This window comes from Mus caroli, chromosome 10 (assembly GCF_900094665.2).
Source record: "Mus caroli chromosome 10, CAROLI_EIJ_v1.1, whole genome shotgun sequence".
NCBI classification, from domain to species: Eukaryota; Metazoa; Chordata; class Mammalia; order Rodentia; family Muridae; genus Mus; species Mus caroli.
The window spans coordinates 48,756,420-48,778,162 of NC_034579.1; the positions used below are offsets into that span (position 1 = coordinate 48,756,420).

Genomic DNA, 21,743 nt, shown 5'->3' on the forward strand with positions numbered 1-21,743 from the left:
GACCAGGCTGGCCTCGAACTCAGAAATCCGCCTGCCTCTGCCTCCCAAGTGCTGGGATTAAAGGCGTGTGCCACCACGCCGGGCTTCACTTTTAAGATCTTCAAGTAAGGTTGATTAGTATTTCCTAGCGAGTAGCAATGGCTAAATGACTTAGATATAAACCTGGTATAACAAAATAGCCAATGGGGGAAATATAAACTCAATAAAGGAAGTCAGATTAGAATCCTTAGAAAACTCATTCTTCTGGAGTTGGTAGAATTTGTCTTTGAGCTGGGAAAGGATCTCTGGGACATGAATAAAGCATGAGCTGTCAGAGGAAGCTCTGATTCTGTGTGTGTGCTTAGATCACTGGTGTAAAACACTGCAGGATAATGAAGCTGTGTGTTGTCTGGTAAGATACAAGAAAATCATTAAATCAGCCTGCTCTCTTTCACTCAGAAAATGTTTATTGATCTTATTAATCTTACTCCTGCAGTTGAAGTAAGAAACTGTATTCTGTCCTATTTTAAAGACATAATGCATTTCTTTGGAGTCTGAAACTAGAAACTCTAAAACTCTAAAACATGGTAAGATGATATTGAAATATACACATTAACTGCCAAGTAAAATCATAGTGAGACTTTTAGAAAACTAAAATTATTTAGGCCACTAAGCAGTTTCCTCTAGTTTGTCCACTGAAACTCCCAAATATGATATATAAACATTTTTATACCACTCAAATATTAGTAACTCAGTAAGTGGGTTATCTGCATTCATATAGTATAATCTTTCTTTGTCAGAAAACATTAAGCTATGTATTATTCCTAATTAAGATCCTGTTTCAGGCAATGAGATTTATAATTTAATTATAAGCATATAAACAACCATGCAACACATAATACAGTATGTGCTTTGTCAGATAATTAAAATAGCAGGCACATAAAGTTTTACCAAGCAGGGGGAAAACAGGTGAGGGAGTTGTGCATCATTCATCACCTTGCTGACTAATGAGACTCTAAACAGAGAGCAGTCAGGTCCCAGCACATCCCCTGATGGTGAGCAATAAAAAACACACACTGCAGAGAGTCCCACTAACTTAATATACCCACCCAGCAAGTGTCGGTTTAGGAAATCCACAAAGAAAGAAGTGATAATACAATATAGCTAAAACTAACTCATTTATCAAGAGAGACAGAATAATTATTAAGAATGCCCAGACTGTATGTCTGGTGATGGAAATGAATAATGGGCACATTAACTACATTATTTTAAATTAAGAACGCACTTTAGAAAACCAAAAACCTGGTATAAGTCTCTTCTACACCTAAGCTTGAATTGTGCTTAGAAATAAAGAAACACTAAAATGCCTGGTTTCGAAAACCCACATAGATGAGTTTTCTGTGGTAAGCTGGAGAAAAATAAATGCACAGGGCCCCCTTGCTAATAGTAGTAATGAGATCAGACATCAAACCTTGACATTTTGTCATTAAAGAAACTGGGTTACACAAAAATCTAATCTGCTAGCACGGCATTGGTTTTGTTTGGCAGAGACATTAGGCAAGTTGCATAGGCTTTTTCCACAAGAGTACTAGGGAGGTAGGCATATTAGTCTAGTCAATTCTTGTTAACACTTAAGTTATCTAATGGCAACTAGCTATGAAGTCACAATTCCAACTAACTCACAACTGAAAATGCAGCTCTTGAATTAAGAGTTGGTGATAGGTACAAGAAACGCACTCAGCTCCTCTCCACCCACAGTTTGGGACAGAATTCCCAAGATAACACATAAGTAAATTAGGTTCCCTACATATTTTTCAGCTTACATAAATAACAAAATCCAATTTGCCCTATTGGTATTTTGGCTCCAAATATATAAACCTTCCCAATTCAAAATGCTGCTTGTTTTAAATTCAACCCAGTAAGCAGTTATCTCTGCTTGGCAAAACTATCCTATATTTGTAAATTTCAAATGTGAGCTTGCAACACCACATGCAAAAGATATATATATTCTGCTTTAACAACCAGGCTGTGGATCCTGAGGGAATGGGTTTTCCTGTCAACCTCTTCAGTAAAATCAAGTGAACAGAAGTAGAGAACCTTCCCCAGACTTAGAATGGAACAACATTATAGCCAAGTCACAAAGAAATCCTTACTTCTTGACAATGGAGAAGTGAAGACACCACCTCTCTGTAGGTGATAACTTGGACATTAGGGGAATGTGCACACGTAAAAGCAATAGTTTACATTTCTTGTGGATGTTGGCAAAGGACAGTTTTCCTATTTTCAAAATTGAGAAAAAAGTGCTACATGATACCAACACAGCCTCCAATCACTGATCCCTTTAACAGAGTGTGTGCTGAGTTTCAAAGCCAGTCAGCAGTAACTGCCCATTCTAGTCTACAAAGTATCCTTAACCTCCCCCCACCCCCACGTCTGTCCTGCCATCTGCATACCTTGCGCATAAAGTCTACAAACATTCTCTTGTTTTGAGAAGATAATTGAGAAAATAGGATCTTGCTGGACCCAATTCCTCATTTCTCCTTTAAAAAACTTACTAGTGACTTTCTTCAATGGTTAGAAAAGTTCTATGCCAGCTGTCCTCTTTTTTTGGGCCTCACTGTGAAAATACAGACTAAAAGTAAATAGCACACTCATAAATAACTGCAACCTCACTGTGTAAGCATACTGTAGGCATATTCCAAGGGCCATTTCCCCCCACTGGGAAAATTTTAAGTTGATAACACAAGTTTTTCAGGTGGAAAGAGACTAGGTTCAATTAATGTGCTTTAACTAGACAGATGAGTACCAGGAATCCTACTATAACTTTGCCAATGCTTATTTTGTAAATTTGCGGCATGTCATTGCTGTTTGGTAAACAGGAATGAGAGTGGATAAAACATTTAGTAGTGAAAACAGCAACAAGACTCATCTATGTTGGCAACCCCCCAAAAAAACACCACCAACAAAAATGATGTTCCTATCAGCTGCCAGATGATTACATAATTTCCCTTACTTTAAAAGAAAACATTGGAAATACATAAATAAATACAATAGTTTTTAAAAGCCATATACAATTGTTTTATAATTTTGAAGCAATGCCCTAATACAAAATATTGTTCAAAATAAGGATGGTCTTATAAAAAAACTGAACGTCCCAGTTAAAGAATTCTTGACCAGTGTGCATGCTCACACACACACACACACACACACACACACACACACACACAAATTCAAGATTTAATTAGTATTCCTCTGTGAACTGAAAAATATTTCTGTAGCCCACTAAGGATTTCATTAAGCAAATCCACCTCACTAATTAGAAAGAGAAACATGAAACAGAGTAGAATTAATAATATTTACAATGACTTCAAGAAACATCACAACCAATTAAATATTATACTACGCAGTTCAACATATGCAAAGAAATAGGCCCATTCTTTCCCCCTGCCTTTCAAAAGGCTTCGTTCAACTGCAGAGAGCCTCAGCATTGGCTCCAGTGAATCTTGGAGTAAAAGTTAGAGCCAGTGTCTACTCTAGGATCTTAATCAAGTCTTCAGGGCCCAGGTGTACTTGCATGGTTAGGGTTTTGGAAACTGAGTATATATATATATATATATATATATATATATATATATATTTTTTTTTTTTTTTAAAGGAGTGTCCATTTTATCAGAAAAGGTCCAGGTTGATCAAAATCTTAGTCTGTTAACCTGGGAGGGATCACCAAAGGCTACTGAACTAGCCTGCCTTTCAGTTTATAAACAAGTCTGCAGAATTTATAGATTGCTCCAAACAAAACCTCGAAGAAGCAGGAGAAAATGTAGAAGCAAGTGTTTTGGTGAGCAATTAGAATACTGCTGTGCTTATATCAGCTTCCTCAGTGGGCACGGGGAGGGGATGTGGGCTAACTGTAGAGTGTTTTTCTGACCAGATCTTATCGAAGGGAACGAAACAGTATCTTGGTCAGAATGTTACCTACAAATACAAAGTTTGAGGATCTGGGAGGTAATAGAGAAAGCCTACATGAGCCAAATACAAAGAATATATATATATATATATATATATATATATATATATATAAAATCAAACTCTTTCAGGCCAACCTCAGAAGCAGACCTGCCTTGAGATCCTACAGAACATGGAAAGATAATATGCAAGCTCACAGATGTGGCCTCGGGAGCCCTGACGGAGAAAACAAATCCCGAGATATCTCACTATTTGGAAGAGAAACTAGCTTAATTTAATACAGCCCTATAGTGCAACTCCTCTGTCTTTCTGCCTCAATATGGCCAACCTGCCCCAAAGAGAGGCACACAGATTCACTTATCAACAAGTTAAATGTAATTGCAACGTCTATACAGGTAATTTATACATGAAAACAAAAGAGAATCTTGAAGGTTTTTTTTTTTTTTTCTTTTTTCACTAAAGGAAACATGGTTACTTTCCATGATTTTTCATGTCTAACTTGGGGATACAATGTCATTGAAGTAGTAATTGAGTGTTCTGGTTTTGTCAGACTACTCTGTGGTTTCCGGTCATGTTTCTAAGGTAAGTAAAGCTTTTCTGTGGACTTGTATCACTGTGCACATAAACATCCCGGCACATATGTTAGCACTCCAGGAGCATTAACTTCCTGTCTGGCCCGAGAGATCCCTAATCTTTCTGTGACTCTAGTTCCCCATGAACAAAGTGGAGAATCAGTAGGGGTGACTGTATTGAGCTCTTCTGCGGATCATATGCGAAACACCTGTAAAGAACCTATCACAATTTATGTTCATCATGATAGCCGTCATCACCATCATATCTTAGCCAAAAAGGCCCATACGCTATCAGTAACTTCTGGGTAGAACGGTGTTACAAAGGAAAGCTTAAAACAAAATTGTTTAATTTATGAAATATTAAAACTGCAATGAAAACTCAACTCACTCTTTTAGGAAGCACTAGAATATATTTGGCTGGCCTGTTTGTTTGTTTGTTTTTGTTTATCGACAGCCCTTAAGGTCTTAGCTTGCCGGTTTTCTCCATGCAAAGGGGCTGGTTGATATGTCAATGGACCATTTGCTCTTTACAATCATGGACTTGAAAGTCTCGGTTGCTCCCAACCTTGGATATTCAGATATACCAGCATTTTTTAAAACAATAAAGTCTGATTAGTCTGTGTTAATACTTTTGCAACATCTCCATTTCCAATGGTTTAAACTACTCTCAGAGTAAGCAACTTCAGGGGTCTGCTTAACCAAAGTGCTTTCCCGATAACTAAAAAGATGAGATGCTCTTGGTATTTAGAGAGTGGGACTGTACCAGTAATTCAAGAGCACTGTAAAACGGAGAAAACTTCAGCTCAAATCTGTTTCACATGATTCTGTTGGGACTATGTTAGCTCACGGCAGCAGCCCATCTGAGGCCACAGAACACTGAAGGTCTAAGAGCTTCCAACACTGGTCTAAGACACTCAATTGAGGTCCACTGTCAGCATCGTACATGTAATTAACCATCTCATGGGGCCACAATCTCAGATATTCTACCTTAAAGTATGTTGTTGAAAATGAAGACTTTTACCTTTTCATATTCAGCAATGCCCAAGGTATTCCAGAGGGAGTATGAAATGCAGGTAGCAATTTTACCCCAAGTTCCACTGCTTTCTTTCGAAATATCTGAAAAGTTAAACAATTAAGTAAGCTACCATTCCAAGTAAAACATTAATGCTCTCCACTATCATCCATATTTAGAACTTTACTTTGCAACTCTGTCTGAAACAAGTAGTAGATTATGAGTTAGTTCGGGGCTATTGCACTGTGGGGTTCTTATGTTCACCTTTGGTTATACCTCAGTATGATGAGAGAGCAGAGTAGCACAGTTCAGACATGTGGGTCTTACTTCCTTGACCTTAATTGCTGGCTTGAGTCTGCTGTTTCAGGCATTTGAAAGCACCATATACTATTCAGGTAATTTCTTCGTGCAGGCCAGGAGATGAACTCACTGTTTTTGGACAACATTTCTTAGCTTGAAAAGTAGGAGGTGTATCCTAGGCACATTTACTTAGTGAGGCACAGAGGGAAAAAAAAGGAGCTTTAGAAAGAGTTAACTGTATACAGTATCCAGGCCCTTCAGTTTTAGCTTTCTATGATATTAAATGAAATAGGTAAAGGTTAAGTTAGGTACAGATTGTATGCCCAGGGTATGGTAGGAAGATTCACATAAGTACTTAAACACAGATAATAAGAGTCAGCTAGATTCTATTGTGGAGATGGTCTTCAGGTGAATAGGTACAACACCGGCTTGGAGTTAAGAAAAGACCAGTGAGAGGTGTCAGGTGTGACCATGCTCTTCCCCTGGGGGAATCACTCTGACACAGATGGATGCATGAGGAACCTGCAGGATAAAGTGACTTGTCAGATCAAATGAGCAAGTGGGCAGATAGGGCGGTGTCCACATGGTAAAATCATGAATAATCATAAATGTGAGAGTAAGAACTTGTTGCTGTTAAATTAAAACAATGAAATGTTTGGCAGAAAATCCCACTGAGCTGAACTGTGCTTTTGGGAAGAGTGATCAAATGACATCTGTTCAGCTAGCAGTTCAAATCAAAGTACTGGCAGGGTCACTCAAGGAAGGACAGCCACATACCTTCCCTCTAGCAGCTATGGCACCAGATAGGTACTTTGCCGCCTTACCTTCAAAGTGTATGATTTAGTCTGGTGAACTGTTCCCTTCTACTTTCTCCTCAAAGATGGAAAAGTCCAGACAAATAGAACAGAGAACGATGCTAAGGTCCTTCCTCTACCAATGGGTGATCACTGCCCACAAGGCTTGTCAAGGAAGTCCTCTATGTTTTTCCCCAGAGAGAATGACTCCTCAAAATTCCTATTCCAGAACCCGAGCCTCACTAAAGAGAGACCCAAAGACTTAAGCTTCACAAAGGACAGTGACCCGGTAATGCTCACACGAAGACCACCATACAAACTCTACTCTTTTCGAAGCTAAGTCTTATTTAACATTGAAAGTTAGAAAGAAAGGAGTTTCAAATGAAAACCCTGGCAATCAACTGAGGTAAACTGATACACTGTGCAAAAATAGACACACATATATTTGTAGCATCAGAAAGAAAAAAAATAGAGGTCATTTCTGCCACGAATTATCAACTGCCATTAAAAGAGAGACTTTCTTGCAATAATAGTGTAAAGGAAGAAGAGAATAACAGTAATAAAATAGATCCAGGGATTCATTATTCCTCCCCAATACTTTGTTTTATCCTGAGAATTCCAGGCTGTCTTCTATGGTAAGGATTTATGCTACCACTGCCCGGCCATCTGTGGACTTTCTGGTTTTCACCCAACTTTTAAAACTGTTAATTAACTCCTTTTCAAGACAGTTACATAAGACAGAAGTCAAACTATGCAATTAAAACACCATCTTGGATATAAGCATATGGTGTGTGAGCTAAAGGCTCAGGCTTTGAAGGCACAATGCCTGTGTTTGAATCTCTGCTGTTCTGCTTCAAGTTGATTCATCTTGGCCCCCTCTCTGGGCCCATGATTTCTTGCCTAGAAAATGCAGATAACAGTAGCATTTGCTTTTGGAAAGCTGTGGAAAGGCGTACACAAGTTATTATATTTATGAGCCTTAGATTCAACAGTGCTCACTCTATAGGCTAGGTGTAGTTTTTATGATCATAATAGCACATATCCTCATCAAGGAGGTACCCTAGTTACTGTTTGAGGCTGAAAATTTTTCTTTAGATAATTTTGCTCTGGTCAGAACTATGCTTCCCCACCTCCATGGCTCAATTATGAGTCGAAGAACTGCATCCCTGGTTCTCATCACTTGGCCACACGATCTTTTCTTTGACTCATTAGAACACATCATGATGTGGGAATCTTGCTGTTTTCTGAAACTTAATCTGTCCCACACTGAGTTAATAATTGAATATTCAGATAAACTTCCCTGGTTCCATCACGGATAATGTTTAGTGAGTCCCTTGGACTTGGTATCTGATTTATTAAACTTCAGTCACCAGAAGGTGAAGCAGGGTTAACTCTGAAGCGTCCTGTGCACAACTCCCTTGAAGATGAGTACAGTCCATGTTCTCACCACCAGGTAAACCAAAATGGACGATTAAAAGAAGTTTTCCTACGTTAGCCATCAAGTTTTCTCATTTCCATTAAGCTGTATAATTTCTAACATTTTTGTTTAAGAAACCATAATGATTTTGGCTGCTCTCCTAATCTTTTTTAACAATGCCTATCAGGCCTGTCTATCATCTTTGTTCCCTCAAAGGTTGCTCTGTCTGTCTCTTGTGAGACTTCATAGTCTCAAACTTTGTTCAGGGTCTGACATTGTTAGCATCTTTATTTAGGCGCTTTTCTCATTTTACCGCATCCTTTGAGCCCATCAAATCTATTTATTCTCCAAGGCTCAAGCCGATTCTCACTCTAAGATCTTTGTGGGCCACACATAAAACTCTGTCAGCCTGCATCACACAATGCAGTATTTGCAAAGGCCTGATATGGATTGCTAAATGTTTTCTTGCACTTTCATGTCACCTAATAATTTTCTTTTCTTTCTGAAAGTTGAGAGTTTTCAATTTCCCTTCCCCCTTTGTTTTATAGTCAGTCAAGATGAATCATTTTGCATTTAAATTTGTTGATATCAGCACAGTATTCACATGACCAGTATGGAGGAAGATGGTATTATTCTCAGTTAGTGGACAGGGAAGTGGTGACGTGCCAGCTCAGATGCTGACCTTCATGGTGTTTGCTCCCTGCAAGCTCAGCTTAGTCTCATCTTTGGGAACCTATTCAAACATCTCTCTTAAGAGAGTTTTTCCAAAGATCCCCTCCCAAAGTTGTCCATCTTCCCTCAGTGTTTACCACATTAACCTCTGTGCTTCCAGTACTGCTGTTAGCCACGTTATAATGAATTATTTGCTTCCTTGTTTGTTATTTTGACAACCCCAAAAGATATCAGCATAAGAAATACATGAGCTAAATCACAACACAACACACACACAGACCACCACCACCACCACCACCACCACCACCACCACCACCATCACCACCACCACCCCAGCAACACAGGAGCTGGATTTGTCAAAATGCCCATAAGTGAATGGATAAATTAAATGTTGATTTAATGCCTGAGTCACAGTGATAAGATACCGCTGATCCTGCAGTGTTTGCAACGTGGTTCAACACATTCCACCCGTTTGTTATTGTCAGCGAGTAATTATCTCAGGAATTCTGCAGTCTCAAGCCTGGATGCAATTAGGGGAAAATTACAAACCAGTTCTGTAGCTAAACATTAATTATCCCATTGATGGTTTATGTAATAAGTAATACTCAATTTCAATTCTCATTGTTATTTACTAGTATTTACATTTTTTATTTAAAATTTATTTGCTTGTGCATAGGTGTTTTGTTTGTATTTTGTATGTGTATCATATGTGGGCAGTGCTTTTGGAAGATAGAAGGTGTCAGATCCCCTGGAATTGGAACTACAGACATGTAATTCCATGTGGGTGCTGGGAATCAAACTCTGGTCCTCTGGAAGAACGATCAGTGCTCTTAACTGCTGATTCATCTATCTATCTAGTCCTCCTTCTGCTATTCAAAGAAAAGGTACTTGAAAGAGGAATCCAGACTCTAAAAGAGAATATATTTCTCCCTGCCATGATGTGCATGTAATAAAACTGGCTTATAAAATTAACACTGTTAAAAGAGTGAAGGAGACACACCACAAATCAGTCTAAAGGGCAATTAAGCTTTAAGTGGTCCATCTTGGATGATGTGCTGAACATCAAATTATTCCAAAAGCACAGTAGAAGGAACTTTTGTGTCCCTTCAAGGAGCACAGCATGACAGCAGGAAGAGGGATGGTTGCAAGCACCTGGGGCCCAGGGCCTATCCTGCTCCTTGTGTCAGACTTGGGGACAACTGTCTGGCTTGGTTTCTCCAGAATAATCAAGAGAGTTGGCTGGCAATTTTTGTTTGTGGTTTATCATTAGAGAAAACTATTACACAGACATCACAAAACGATATCTGAAGTGTACTTGACCATATGTATGTGTGTGTAAATAAAAAAAGAAGAAACAATGTCCATTTTTAAAAACAGGTTCTGCTAACATACCACCCAATTCTGAATCAACCTTGGTTTCCAAGGCTTGTTGGCTCTAAACTTGTCAGGGAAGATTTAAATTGAGAGGGCAAGATGAGAGCTCATAAAATGTAACCCTGCTTATAGTCGAGGACTTTCTGTTCCCTCCCCCATTCCTTTTCTAAAGGCCACTAAAAGAGAGCAGGTTTTAATAACTACCTATCAGTTGGAGAGGGATAGACATTTTATGACCCAACAAGGGTTTTCAAAAACGTTTTCCGTTACAAAGATTCTGACTACCTTCATGGCAAAAGTCAAAACTAATAGAATTTGCTGAAAGAAGGGCATCAATATGATGAAATGGCTTCTCAAGTAACCTTTCATGCGTGTAACCTGCAAACATCTTTAAATAAGAACTTTAATGGCCCAAAGCTAAGAATCTCAGAATAAGCACATCAAAACAGCATCTTTTCATTACGTTTAAGTAACATCACTATAGTCTCGCTTAGTTTTGGCTCAGTGTTTTAAAAACTTCAAAAGTTAAACCCTATCAAGTAGAACATTAATCTTTTTACTCTAGCCTCACAGATAGGATCAGACAAGGCTGTAAGCAAGATGTATTGCTTTCCTTGTCTTTCTAGTTTACAGTTCCCTGAAGAACTGTACAAGAGTAATATATACCCCAGAGCAAAGAGTAAGAGAAGAAGAAATGAATAAGAACAGAAGGCCGTGGAAGAGAACACTTTCACCCCAACATTCTGTAGTCTGAAATGCACATTGATAGCAAAGCCTTTCTTAGAATTCTCCCACTGAAAACTTCATTGTCAAGGGATCAAACACTAGTTCTCCATTAGGCTAAACAGGGTTTACCTATTATTCATTTTTACTATGTACAGCCATCAGTGAAAGGTGTCATCATATCTATGATAAATATCTTGTAGAAAATAAGTGAACTGATACATCATTAAAGCAGGTGATTAACTCACACATAAAATGAGCGAAATTCAGTCACTACACCAACACGCACTACCAAGACACTCGAGGGTTTTTTTTTTTTGTTGTTTTTTGTTTTTTTTAGGGTTACATTTTGAAAGGTTTAAATATTACAATCAAGGTACATAGGAGAGCTAATTCAGCAGAACCTAAAACTCAATGTCATCAGACGTCATTGACCCCCCCATAAAGGCAAGACCTTCTATTCAGCTTAAATGCTGGTTTGCTCACAACTATATCTGCATGAAGCAGCTCCTGATATCTCTGACTGATACCATTCTTTGGCTTTTAGATCTGTATGTATGGTGTGCATGTGCATATGCATGTTCACATGTGTGTCTGTATGTTCACATGTGTGTTTGTGCACATGTGGGTGGGTGTGGCTGTGCATATGCATGTGGCGTCTCTATTTTTATTGTTCTCCATTTAATTGTTTTAAACACTTTTTTTAAAAAGGTGTGTGTGTGTGTGTCCAGGTGCCTGGGCATGTGTATCAGCCATGTATGACTGTGGAGATCAGATCACAGGTTGTGGCAATGAGTTCTTCTCTTCAACCTTGCAGATTTCAGAGATCAAACTCAGAAATTCCAGCTTGATGGCACAGGCCCTTACCTGGTAATGTAGCCAATGCTGCTCTTCAATTTATTTTTGTAGTGAAGTCTTACCAATTCAGATAGTCTAGCTTGTCATCTTGTCTGGGAATCCCCTATATTTCCTCATGGGATATGAAATAACAAGGAGGCTACCATACCTGCCTAGCTTTTATGTGGATGCTGGAGCGCTGAACGCCAGGCTACACTTGCATGGTATATTTGCCCTGCAAATGGCTTATCTACTGAGCCCTCATGTAACTATTTTGACCCAGAGGGATGATACCACATGTGTCCTACCATATGTTTCTCATTCTGTGTCTTTCCTTTAGTTGATCAAAACCTAAAGCTGGAAGATTTCTTTAAACTAAAGGCTTGAGTGTATTTATTGAACTAAACTATGATTCCATTTAAAAGTCATAACTGCCTTTGTCCACGTTTCTGTTATGCTTCCCTGTGGTTTTTCTATGCAACAACTCAACTTTTAGCCCCAGAATAATTCGGTAAAGAGAGGGTTGTTTATTATCATGGGAAATTAAAGAATTAATATACTTCAACTTTTCATACAAATGGTGTGTATGAGATTCTGCCCATAAGCATGGGTCACAGCCAAAGAGAATCCATTAGAATCTCCTAGACTTCACGTTTGTTATGTATGAAAGTACAAAGTTTTTAAGTGAAATAAGAAACCTCGGGTTTTAATTTAAAAATACAAATACAGATGTGTTAGTGAATAGGCATTTTAGGTTTGCCCACCTTTCAGCTTTCTTTAGTACTGGGGATCAAGTCCACGACATTGTACATGCTAGGCAAATACTCTACTAGGGAGCTACTTTCTTAACCTGATCTAGAAAAAAAATTTCATAAAATATTTAATAGCTAGTGAAATTTTAAAAAAAGAAGTTGCTTTTATACTTTGCTGTAGTCAAAATGAATAAATGTTGATAAATGAACAAAATTGCATTTGATATTGATTTTTTTCTTCCTGAGAGAGGATGATTTCATTGCCTAGCACTTAAATAGGGAGAATTTAGAGTCAGGGGGCAAGGTGAAAAAGAGGTGAATTATCAGTGAGGATTCTCGATTCTGTTCAAGGGCAGTCAAGCTTCCACTGCACCACATGGGTGCACCCCCTGTTGCCTCCTGGAATGAGTCCTGTGGGTGCTCTGAGTGCATTGTGTCAAGGTTGCCTGGTAACAGACATGCTGAACTGGGAATCAGACACTCTGGGCTGTAGTTCAGAATTAGCTAGTCCCCATTCCATCATCGTGAAGAGGGCCAGCTTGCTGCTTTTTTCTTGTTTGTTGTAAAATGAGGACACTGGAGAAGAACTTGTGAGGTTTGTTGTTGTTGGTTTGTTGTTGTTTTTGTTGCTGCTGCTGCTGCTGCTGCTGCTGCATAGAACATGGCTTTGAGCTATGGTAAGCACACATACTTGACTACTGATGTATTGAGGACTATTAAGAGAGATAGTATAAAAAGAAAACAAGATCCTTCATTCTATTAAATTCACAAGCAGGGAGGTACGCCTGATGATGACTTAAACAAAATCCTGTAAGCATCACACACACACACACACACACAGCATAAGACATAATGCAAGCCCAAATAGAGGACAAGAATAATGGAAATGGTGCAGAGTTTACTGTGAAAATGAAAGAGGTCTTTGGATGTATATGTGTGTGTGTGTATACATATACACACATATATGTATATATATGTATATATTCAATATATATATATGTGTGTGTGTGTGTGTGTGTGTGTGTGTGTATCTTCAATCATGGAGACGTGGAACTTAGTGCATGGGCAGCTGCACCATCCACCATGGGCTGGATAAGTACTTGCTTGCACACATTTTTGGGTTTATATGGAGGACATATGATAGGGCAGCAGTGGAGGGGAAGACACACACAGTTCATTATAGTATGGAACATACAGAGAATATGAGTCAGAAAGGAATAGATTAGGTAAAACAAGTCAATGTCCTTTAATCAAGATAGAGAAGTCAATGGGTGGTTAAAGGAAGATGTTAGGTGTGTTGGAAGTTCCCTTTCTACCGCAGGGCCTCCTAGCTATAGCGAGTAGATGTCTGGTTCATTGATGTTGAGAGCGGGCATAGAGAAAGGAAGCTGCTGTTCTAACTAGCTATGGGCCTTTCCTGAGTCAAACATACACTGATGGAAATACCAAGAAAACTCTTGGCTTTCTGATAGAAGTGAAATCCTGAGAAATAAATCAGTTCATTTATTTAGTGTATGTGTGTTTGTGTGTGTGATATGTGTTTATTGGTATGCATGGTGGCTCTCCGCTTCCTCCTTTATGTGGGTTGTGAAGATTAAACTCAGGTTTTCAGAATGTGTGGCAAGAGCCTTTACCCTCTGAGTCATCTCACTGGCCCCAATTAGGGTCCTTTATAAAGAAGCATTTACTTAAAAGTAGACCTAGAAGGAAGCCATATGATGAATGTTAACTGTCTTTCAAATTCATATTCAATATAGAACCTGCAAATGCATAGAGAAGGCAAAAGAACTATGGAGGTTTTAGGACTTCTGTGTGAACTTTACATTGCATCATTCGAGACTTTCTTCTCCCCCAAATCTTTTCAAGAGCAATAAATAATAAGCAATAAAAAGAACAATAAACATTGGCACTAGAAGCAAAGTCATTATGCAACTCCTAAAGATGGGTTGTCAAGTTGCTCATTCCATCTCTTGAGGTTTCAGAGATGGGCCAATCACCAACATGGTTTGGGGAAAATACACTGTATACAAGGAATTATGTTGAATATTTTTCAAGTATGCCAGATAGTTTCTGGCACACTTAAAATGTATATTTTATATCAAAAGAAAATACCTCTGTTTAAAAAAAGTAATGCCTACTACAACGAGTGCAACGAAGCTTCATATTTTTATCTAGTGATAACTCCTAATAGATTTTTGTGGAATCCACCATATAGAGATTATTATGTGATGCATTGGCATGCAAAGGCCAACTGGACTATTTGCCAATACTTTTACAGTAGACATCACAAGCTATTTGAAATATAGAATACACACATATGTATGTACATACATACATACACACACACACACACACACACACACACACACACACACATGGGCTTGTAAATACTTATTTGATAAAATGAGATAGAAAGCCAAGAAACTCATCTCTGCAGTCCCTGACACTTTTGAGTTACGAGGCATTCCATGCCAGTGAATTTTTCCAGTTAACTGAACATCACCTTTTTATTTATATCAGTTTTAAAAGCCAGTCTATCTGCTCCCCTTGATTTAATGAGACATGCAGTGATACCGACTTGGTGACTCAGCATCACGGTCCTCTATAGATCCTAAGGCTGGACCCAGTGATGTAGTTTTCTCACCTGGATGATCTGTATTAGCCTTAATGCTCATCTGAACCCTTTGGTGCCTCAGTTTCTAAGTATGTGGATGGGGAATCACATCCCCAAATCATATGATGGCTGAGATTAAATGCACGAGGGCTTTTAAAAAAGCAATAATAGTTACCATCATCTTTCTTTGCTGTACGATAGTGGTTCCCTTAGGAACAATAGAAGAGTTTTAGGCTTTTTGTACACACTAAATGGTCCAAAAACTGCTGCACTTTTCTGTCTGTTTTCTAGGGCCCTCCTCATTCTTTCTGCTATTAACTATCAGTTCATTACAATATAGACTTCTCATGTGGTAGTGTATTTATTTGCTCTCCCCTGGGTTGCAGATTTCTTCTGTGAATAGTTGCCGGCACGAGGGCCTGGGGATAAGTCATTGTCTCTTTTGTGTCTCCTTTATACTGAAGGGCATAAGCTTCAGAACATTTCAGGTTCTGAGCTCATGCCACAATCTGAACTATTAATTCTGTAGGCAAAAAGGTCATTGAATTACTGTTGTTAATAGTAGTAACATGACATTTTCTAAGCTAGATTTCTATGCACACATAGATTTTGCTTAATTTGTGTTTGTATGTAAAGGTATGTTGGTTTGGTCACATGCGAATGGAGTTAGACATGTATGTGTGTGTATACAGGTCAATGGTCAAAGTTGATGTCTTCTTCAGCTGCTTTCTACCTTAGTTTTTTGTCATGGAGTCTCTGGCTGAACCTGAAGCGCAGCAGTTTGTCTAGGCTGGCTGGACAACAAGCTCCCTCACCAGCGTGGGAGCTCAGAGTGTGCTGTCATGCCCAATTTTTTGACATGGGTTCTGAGAATGATAGTTCAGGATAGTTTGTGCCCCCGGTGCTTTACCAAATGAATCATCTCCCTGGCTACAGTTACTTCTTAAAATGCACAGCACAAGCTACTCATTTCCCATCCTTCCTAACCTGACTGGCTGTAGCTCATCACAATTGTCCTGTGGTTTGTTTTCATTCATCATATATACTCTGCAAGGCCTGTTGATTGCTTTTGGACATTGAGTTTACTATTTCATATAGAAGATGGATGAATACTTTAATTTATCAGATGGTGAAACTACAAAGGAAATCTGGCAGTGGTGCCACTTTTGTCTTATATTTGTGTCCTTCTTTGTTAATTATGTTACCTCTCAGCTTTGCTTCTTAATTTCAGAAACGAAAAATGCATCTTGTCACTTACAACTTAGATAAGTTCCTTTTTCCTCCACACCAAATTAAAAAAAATTTGTTGGAAGAAATCATAAAATTAAGGAGACCCAAAAATATAGTGTATTATATTAATATACTATTGTTATTTATATTAATACTTTATATTAATATAAAGTATTGATCTTGTCTTCCCTGACACAAACATTTTAATGCCTTAAGTGTCTACCCTTAAGAATAGTATTGAATACATTTTTAAGTGTCACTATTACACATGTACTATGGTGTATGCTTCAAATTCACCCTCATCACCTTAACTTACCCCTGCCCCCCAACATTCTATATTAAGAGCCTTCAAACATTTTCTGTCAAGATTTACATGGTAAATCTTTTGGGATTTGGCATTCACATGGTCTCCCTGTCTTGTGTTTATTTCCTTTTATAATTCTTTAAAATGTAAAAACCATCCTTAGTCCTGCTGGCCAAAACAAGTCTGAGGCTGACTATGTTCAGAGTCACAGCTGTGGTTTTAAGTCCACCGATAGAGTTCTGTAATGCCCTACCCTCTACTTCAAGTGCTGGGGTCCAAGTCCCAGGTCTTGTGCATGCTAGGCAAGAGCAGTATCATTGAGCTATACCTTCAAGTCTGTAATAGTGGTTAACAATCCTGACACCGCAGACCAGTAAAAGAACTTCTTCAACAGAAATTAGGTAGCTCATCCATCATTAATTCACAATTAGGCTTTAACTATTTTGATTATAAAAATGGTGGTGGAATGAAAGTCTTCACAGATGATCTTATATGCATGTACTTTGCTAACAGAATTATTTCCTCACAACTATTGGCAGGTGTGGTTTCTGGTGAGAGGACTTTCAGTCACTCATTTACTCCCTGTATTTGCAAGGTCAAAGTGCTAACACAAGATCAAAGTGCACAGGCCAAAAGTGTTTCCGATCTTTGCCAGACCCTGATCAACTTTAGCTTACTTGAAAGCACCTTTAATTTTCTCATTGAGATGAAAATATCTTATGATATTTTCACATATCTTATTTCATGACAACCCTGAATATACATTTAATAGACTGGCACTATATTCTAATGATATCCTATGTAGTTCTGTGAGACAGTGCCCTGAATTAAAAGCAACCATTCCCAGAACACTAAAATAACACCTACTTCAATGGGTTCCTTAGTAGAAACATTTCAAAAATATTAAATTAAAGTATTTAGGAAGACCTTTCCTCCTTAACAAAGGAAAGTGCATAGAAACCCAAGGAAATGCAATTCTGTGTTTTCTGTAGCCACTCATGCACCTACTGAGAATTTGTTTTGTTTTTCTGGAATGCTCTTTCAAATGATCACACACCATTTCAACATAATTTATATTTTCCAAATTATAAACTTTCAAAGAAGAGCCTCTTTTACAACTCTGACCTTTTAAAAATGTCAATTCATTTACTCTGCAAATATTTATTGAGTGCCTAAGAGCTGCCTTGCAGGCTGCATGAGACACGTGGAATATAGAAGTAAACAGGACAGCTGAGGTCAGAACCTCACAGGAACACAGAAGAAAGCCCACGGAGCGGTATTTGTACTGGTTTATGGTGCCCAGGGAAGGATCAAGAAACAACTTCCACTTCTTCTTCAAAAGCAAATGAAGACAAACATTGAATACCTCTTACAGTAATCAGGCGTAGCCTCATCTTTGGTTTTTACCACAGAAAGCTGCTAAATATATCACAGATTTAAAGAATGACGACTCTATTAAAACCCATAGAGAAAGTTATCATTTCAGTGTTTGTGAGAATCCTGAATTCAGTTTTTGGACCAAGTCGACTCCTACCAATATGACTAATGCACAGCATACATTCATTTTTTCCTGCGGAACTGCTCAGCATCTTGAAGAGGACTCTTCACACAACAACCACTAGGAAGACCCTGGGTTTGACCCCTAGCTCAATTGAAAGACAAGGAGAGGAAGGGATGGAGGGAGGTCCAGGGCACTGAAAGGTAGGAAGACAGAAAAAAAAAAATCAATGTCTAAAGACTGACAATTCAGAAACTTCTGATCAACCCCATTGGATTAAAGTGCAAATGCTGTCCCAGAGATCAGTGGTTTCCATATCAAACAACTGTGCACGTGCCAGTGAATGACTTGGTATGGATGCTGGAAGTCCCATCTACCATAAAACAAAAGAAGATCTAGGCACTATCACTTAGGCATTCAATTTAGTAACTCTAAGCCAGCAGTCTTGGGGCGGGGGAAATGATCAAAAACCCTGAGAATAATAATCTATGCATGACACATTAATGATGATAGAACCTTGTGTCATGAACTCTTCAGCGTTTTTGAGAGGATTTCTGTTATCTGATTTATTTGTGAAACTGGCATTTTCCTAAACATAAATAAGACCACCAACAGTTTAATATTCTAATAATAGATATATCGTTCCCCAGATGTTAGCATAAGATCTTTATTACAATGTCCTAGGGAAGAAATGCTTTTCTTAATCCTTGGTCTAGTGAATTAGCACAATGGCAAATTCTCCTAAGTATTTTCTTAACCTGTTTTGTAAAAAAGCATACAGTATTGAAGACAGGGAGTTTTACAGTACAAAGTCAGTGTGGCTGCCAATGTGTGGTCCTAAGAAAGGCAGCACTCGCCCTACCTGGGAACTTGGAAGATAGGAACACTTCCAGGGCCTACTCAGATCAACTCAGAAGTTGTGAGAAGGAAGGCTACAAATTTCTGTTTTAATGAGTCATGTGATGATGCACTTTTCAAGTCCTCCCTTTTGATCATCCTGAGATGGACAATTCACTTGTATCTCGCATGGCCCTATAGAGCTGTACAATGATACAACACCTTTCTCTTCCCTCAACTGTATGTATTTTGGTGATCATTACTCCTCTTTCAACATCTCTCCCTCTCCCCTTAGATTTGATGTGGACCACAGATGGGGATTCACACAATCGGAAGGCTTACGTATACTCCCAAGCATGGTAATTAAACTGTCTAGAAACCATACTTGAATATGGTTTGTCCAACACACAGGCACCACACTGCTGATGGAGAGACAGAACAATGGTATTAACAATCTTTAAGGTGAGCAAATAACAAATAGCACCAGAGTATAGAGCCAAGTGATGCTGAATTTTTAGCTTAACTACAAGCTGTTACATTTAAGAGCAAATGGGACAGCCACTTCCTAAATGAATGGCCCGTCATCTCGCTGAAATCTCAGCTTTTACGTGCAGGGCATTGAGGCCCAGGCATTTATTTTATTGTTAAGTTATGTCTCTAAATCACTTAATTGCATTAGAATGAAAAGATATGGTCAGATTTATGGGGCCAAAAAGGAAAACTCCGTGAGTGCTTTATCCCACAATGAGAATCTAATTATTGCTTTGCAACACAGCATTTATTAGTCCTTTTCTCACTTCAGGCAGACTATGCTGCGAATCAGCATATAATAGTCTCTGGTTTTAAAAGGCTATTTGCATGTAAAGTAGCTATTTTATCTATCTGTGACAGTTCATAGGTAAAACGAATTCTATTTTAGCACAATACTAGTCATACAAACTTAAAATATTTTCTTAAATAAAACTATTTCCACAAGAGCTACAATAACACTGTAGATTCAGAGCAGTGTAATTAGGAAACATTAATAAAAGAGAGAGACAGCTTCCATCAATAATATATTTAGATGCAAGTATACAATGTATAATAACAAAACTGGGGTCATGAGCACCTCCTCAAATATTAAGTCCCATGTTGGAGACCTTCCAAGTTTTTCCTTTGTACATTCTGTACATATATGTACAGTCATTCTGAGATGCACAATTCACTCATGTTTCTCATTGCTCTACGGTGCTGTCAATGATAGAAAATTAAAAATTTTCCATTGAGTTCAATGGTATCCATCACTTGTCCCTCAATATCTCTTATCTCTCTTCCCTTAAGAACCTCCAGTGAACTTCGTTACTTTATATTTCTTTATGATCAATTTATGGCACAATAACCCAACCAAACATCCTGATTTCACAAGTGGGACAAAGCCTTCATAGACAATGTCAACAAAGAAGGAAGAGGAATGACAAATAGGCAAATAAAAAGATTCTCCTCACATCATCAGAACGATAGCAATTAAAACAACTACCCAAGATACCAATGCATACTGATCAGAATGGCCTGAATCTACAGCACTGACCATACTGAATGCCTTGTTATCAACCCATATTTATAGATATTGGGCCTCTAAATGATACAGATACTTTGGCAGATGGTTTGATAATGTTTTATAAAACTAAACATAATCTTAGCATGTAAACTTGGCTGTCATTCTTTTTGGCATTTACCTAAAAAGCTAAAAATTTGTATCCACTAAATAAACTATACACATATGTTTTATATTTATGTATGTATGTATATGTATATATGTGTATATATATATATATATATATATATATATATATATATATATATATATACACACACATTATCTTTGGATTATGCTTTAGATCTGAACTATAATGTGATTTATGTACATCAAAGTAGACATATATACATAAACCTGATTTATATGCATAAAATTAATAAAAAGTTCTCAGACAGACTGACAAGAGATCCAAAATAAATCCCAGGAACTTCTAGTGGCCCTATCCCAACCATAATTCCTTCTTGTTCTTTACAGAGAATTCTCATTCTGCCATTTTCTCCCTTCATTTCTTTAGAGTTTCACTAACCCTACTTTAGCAGGCAGATTATTAAACACTGTCATACTAAAAACTAAAAACAACAACAACCAAAAAGAAACAAAAGACCAGAATAGGACAGCAACAAACTTGTATGAAGCCTCTTCTAAATCATTGGCTCCTTGTTTGTCTGCTTCTTCTCCTTACAGTTGGTCTGGGCAACAGTCATTTGAATTTCAGGAGGCACAATTTGTGTTTTTCTGACTACTCATTCATAGTGAAATCTGTCCAATCAGAGGCTGACCAAGGGACAAGCGTGCAGGTGATATAATCCTTAATCAGGAGACATCTTGGTGGCTGATTCTCTTCTGGAGACATCAGTAGCTATGAATCGTGGGTTATAAGGGTTATAAAAATGAGTATTTCCTACTGCCTTGGTTCACTTTTACTAGTGAATAGGATCACTAAGAGACAGTCTGCTCAGTTACTGTTTGCTTATCAAGGACACAGTTGATATAGGAAAGAAAAACGAAAGTGATTCATTACGCTTATTGACCTTTTTTAAAATAACAATTTGCTTTTCAGTCCTTCTCTGAAAGTGATCGATTAGCTTCACTTTTCAATATTATTTCAATTCAAATTAAACAGACTTAATGAGTTTTATTTGCTACATGTCTAGACTTACAGGAAACTCAAAATCTGTATCTCTGTCCTCTTCCAGTAGACCCCCAAGTCTTTGGACACTCTAGTCCAGCTTTGTTAGTTGCTCTGCCATCTGGCTTGTTGAACTGTTTTACACCAATCTTGTACA

At 38.1% G+C, this 21,743-nt stretch overlaps 1 protein-coding gene across 2 annotated transcripts in view; it reads right to left on the reverse strand.

Moving 5' to 3' along the window:
• Man1a1 (mannosidase alpha class 1A member 1) overlaps positions 1 to 21,743 on the reverse strand; it is a 173,176-nt gene that overhangs the window by 68,996 nt on the left and 82,437 nt on the right. For both annotated transcript variants that reach the window (XM_021173671.2, XM_021173672.2), the window contains exon 6: positions 5,539 to 5,633. In XM_021173671.2, coding sequence (XP_021029330.1) covers positions 5,539 to 5,633 — 95 coding nt within the window. The remainder of the gene's footprint in view (positions 1 to 5,538; positions 5,634 to 21,743) is intronic.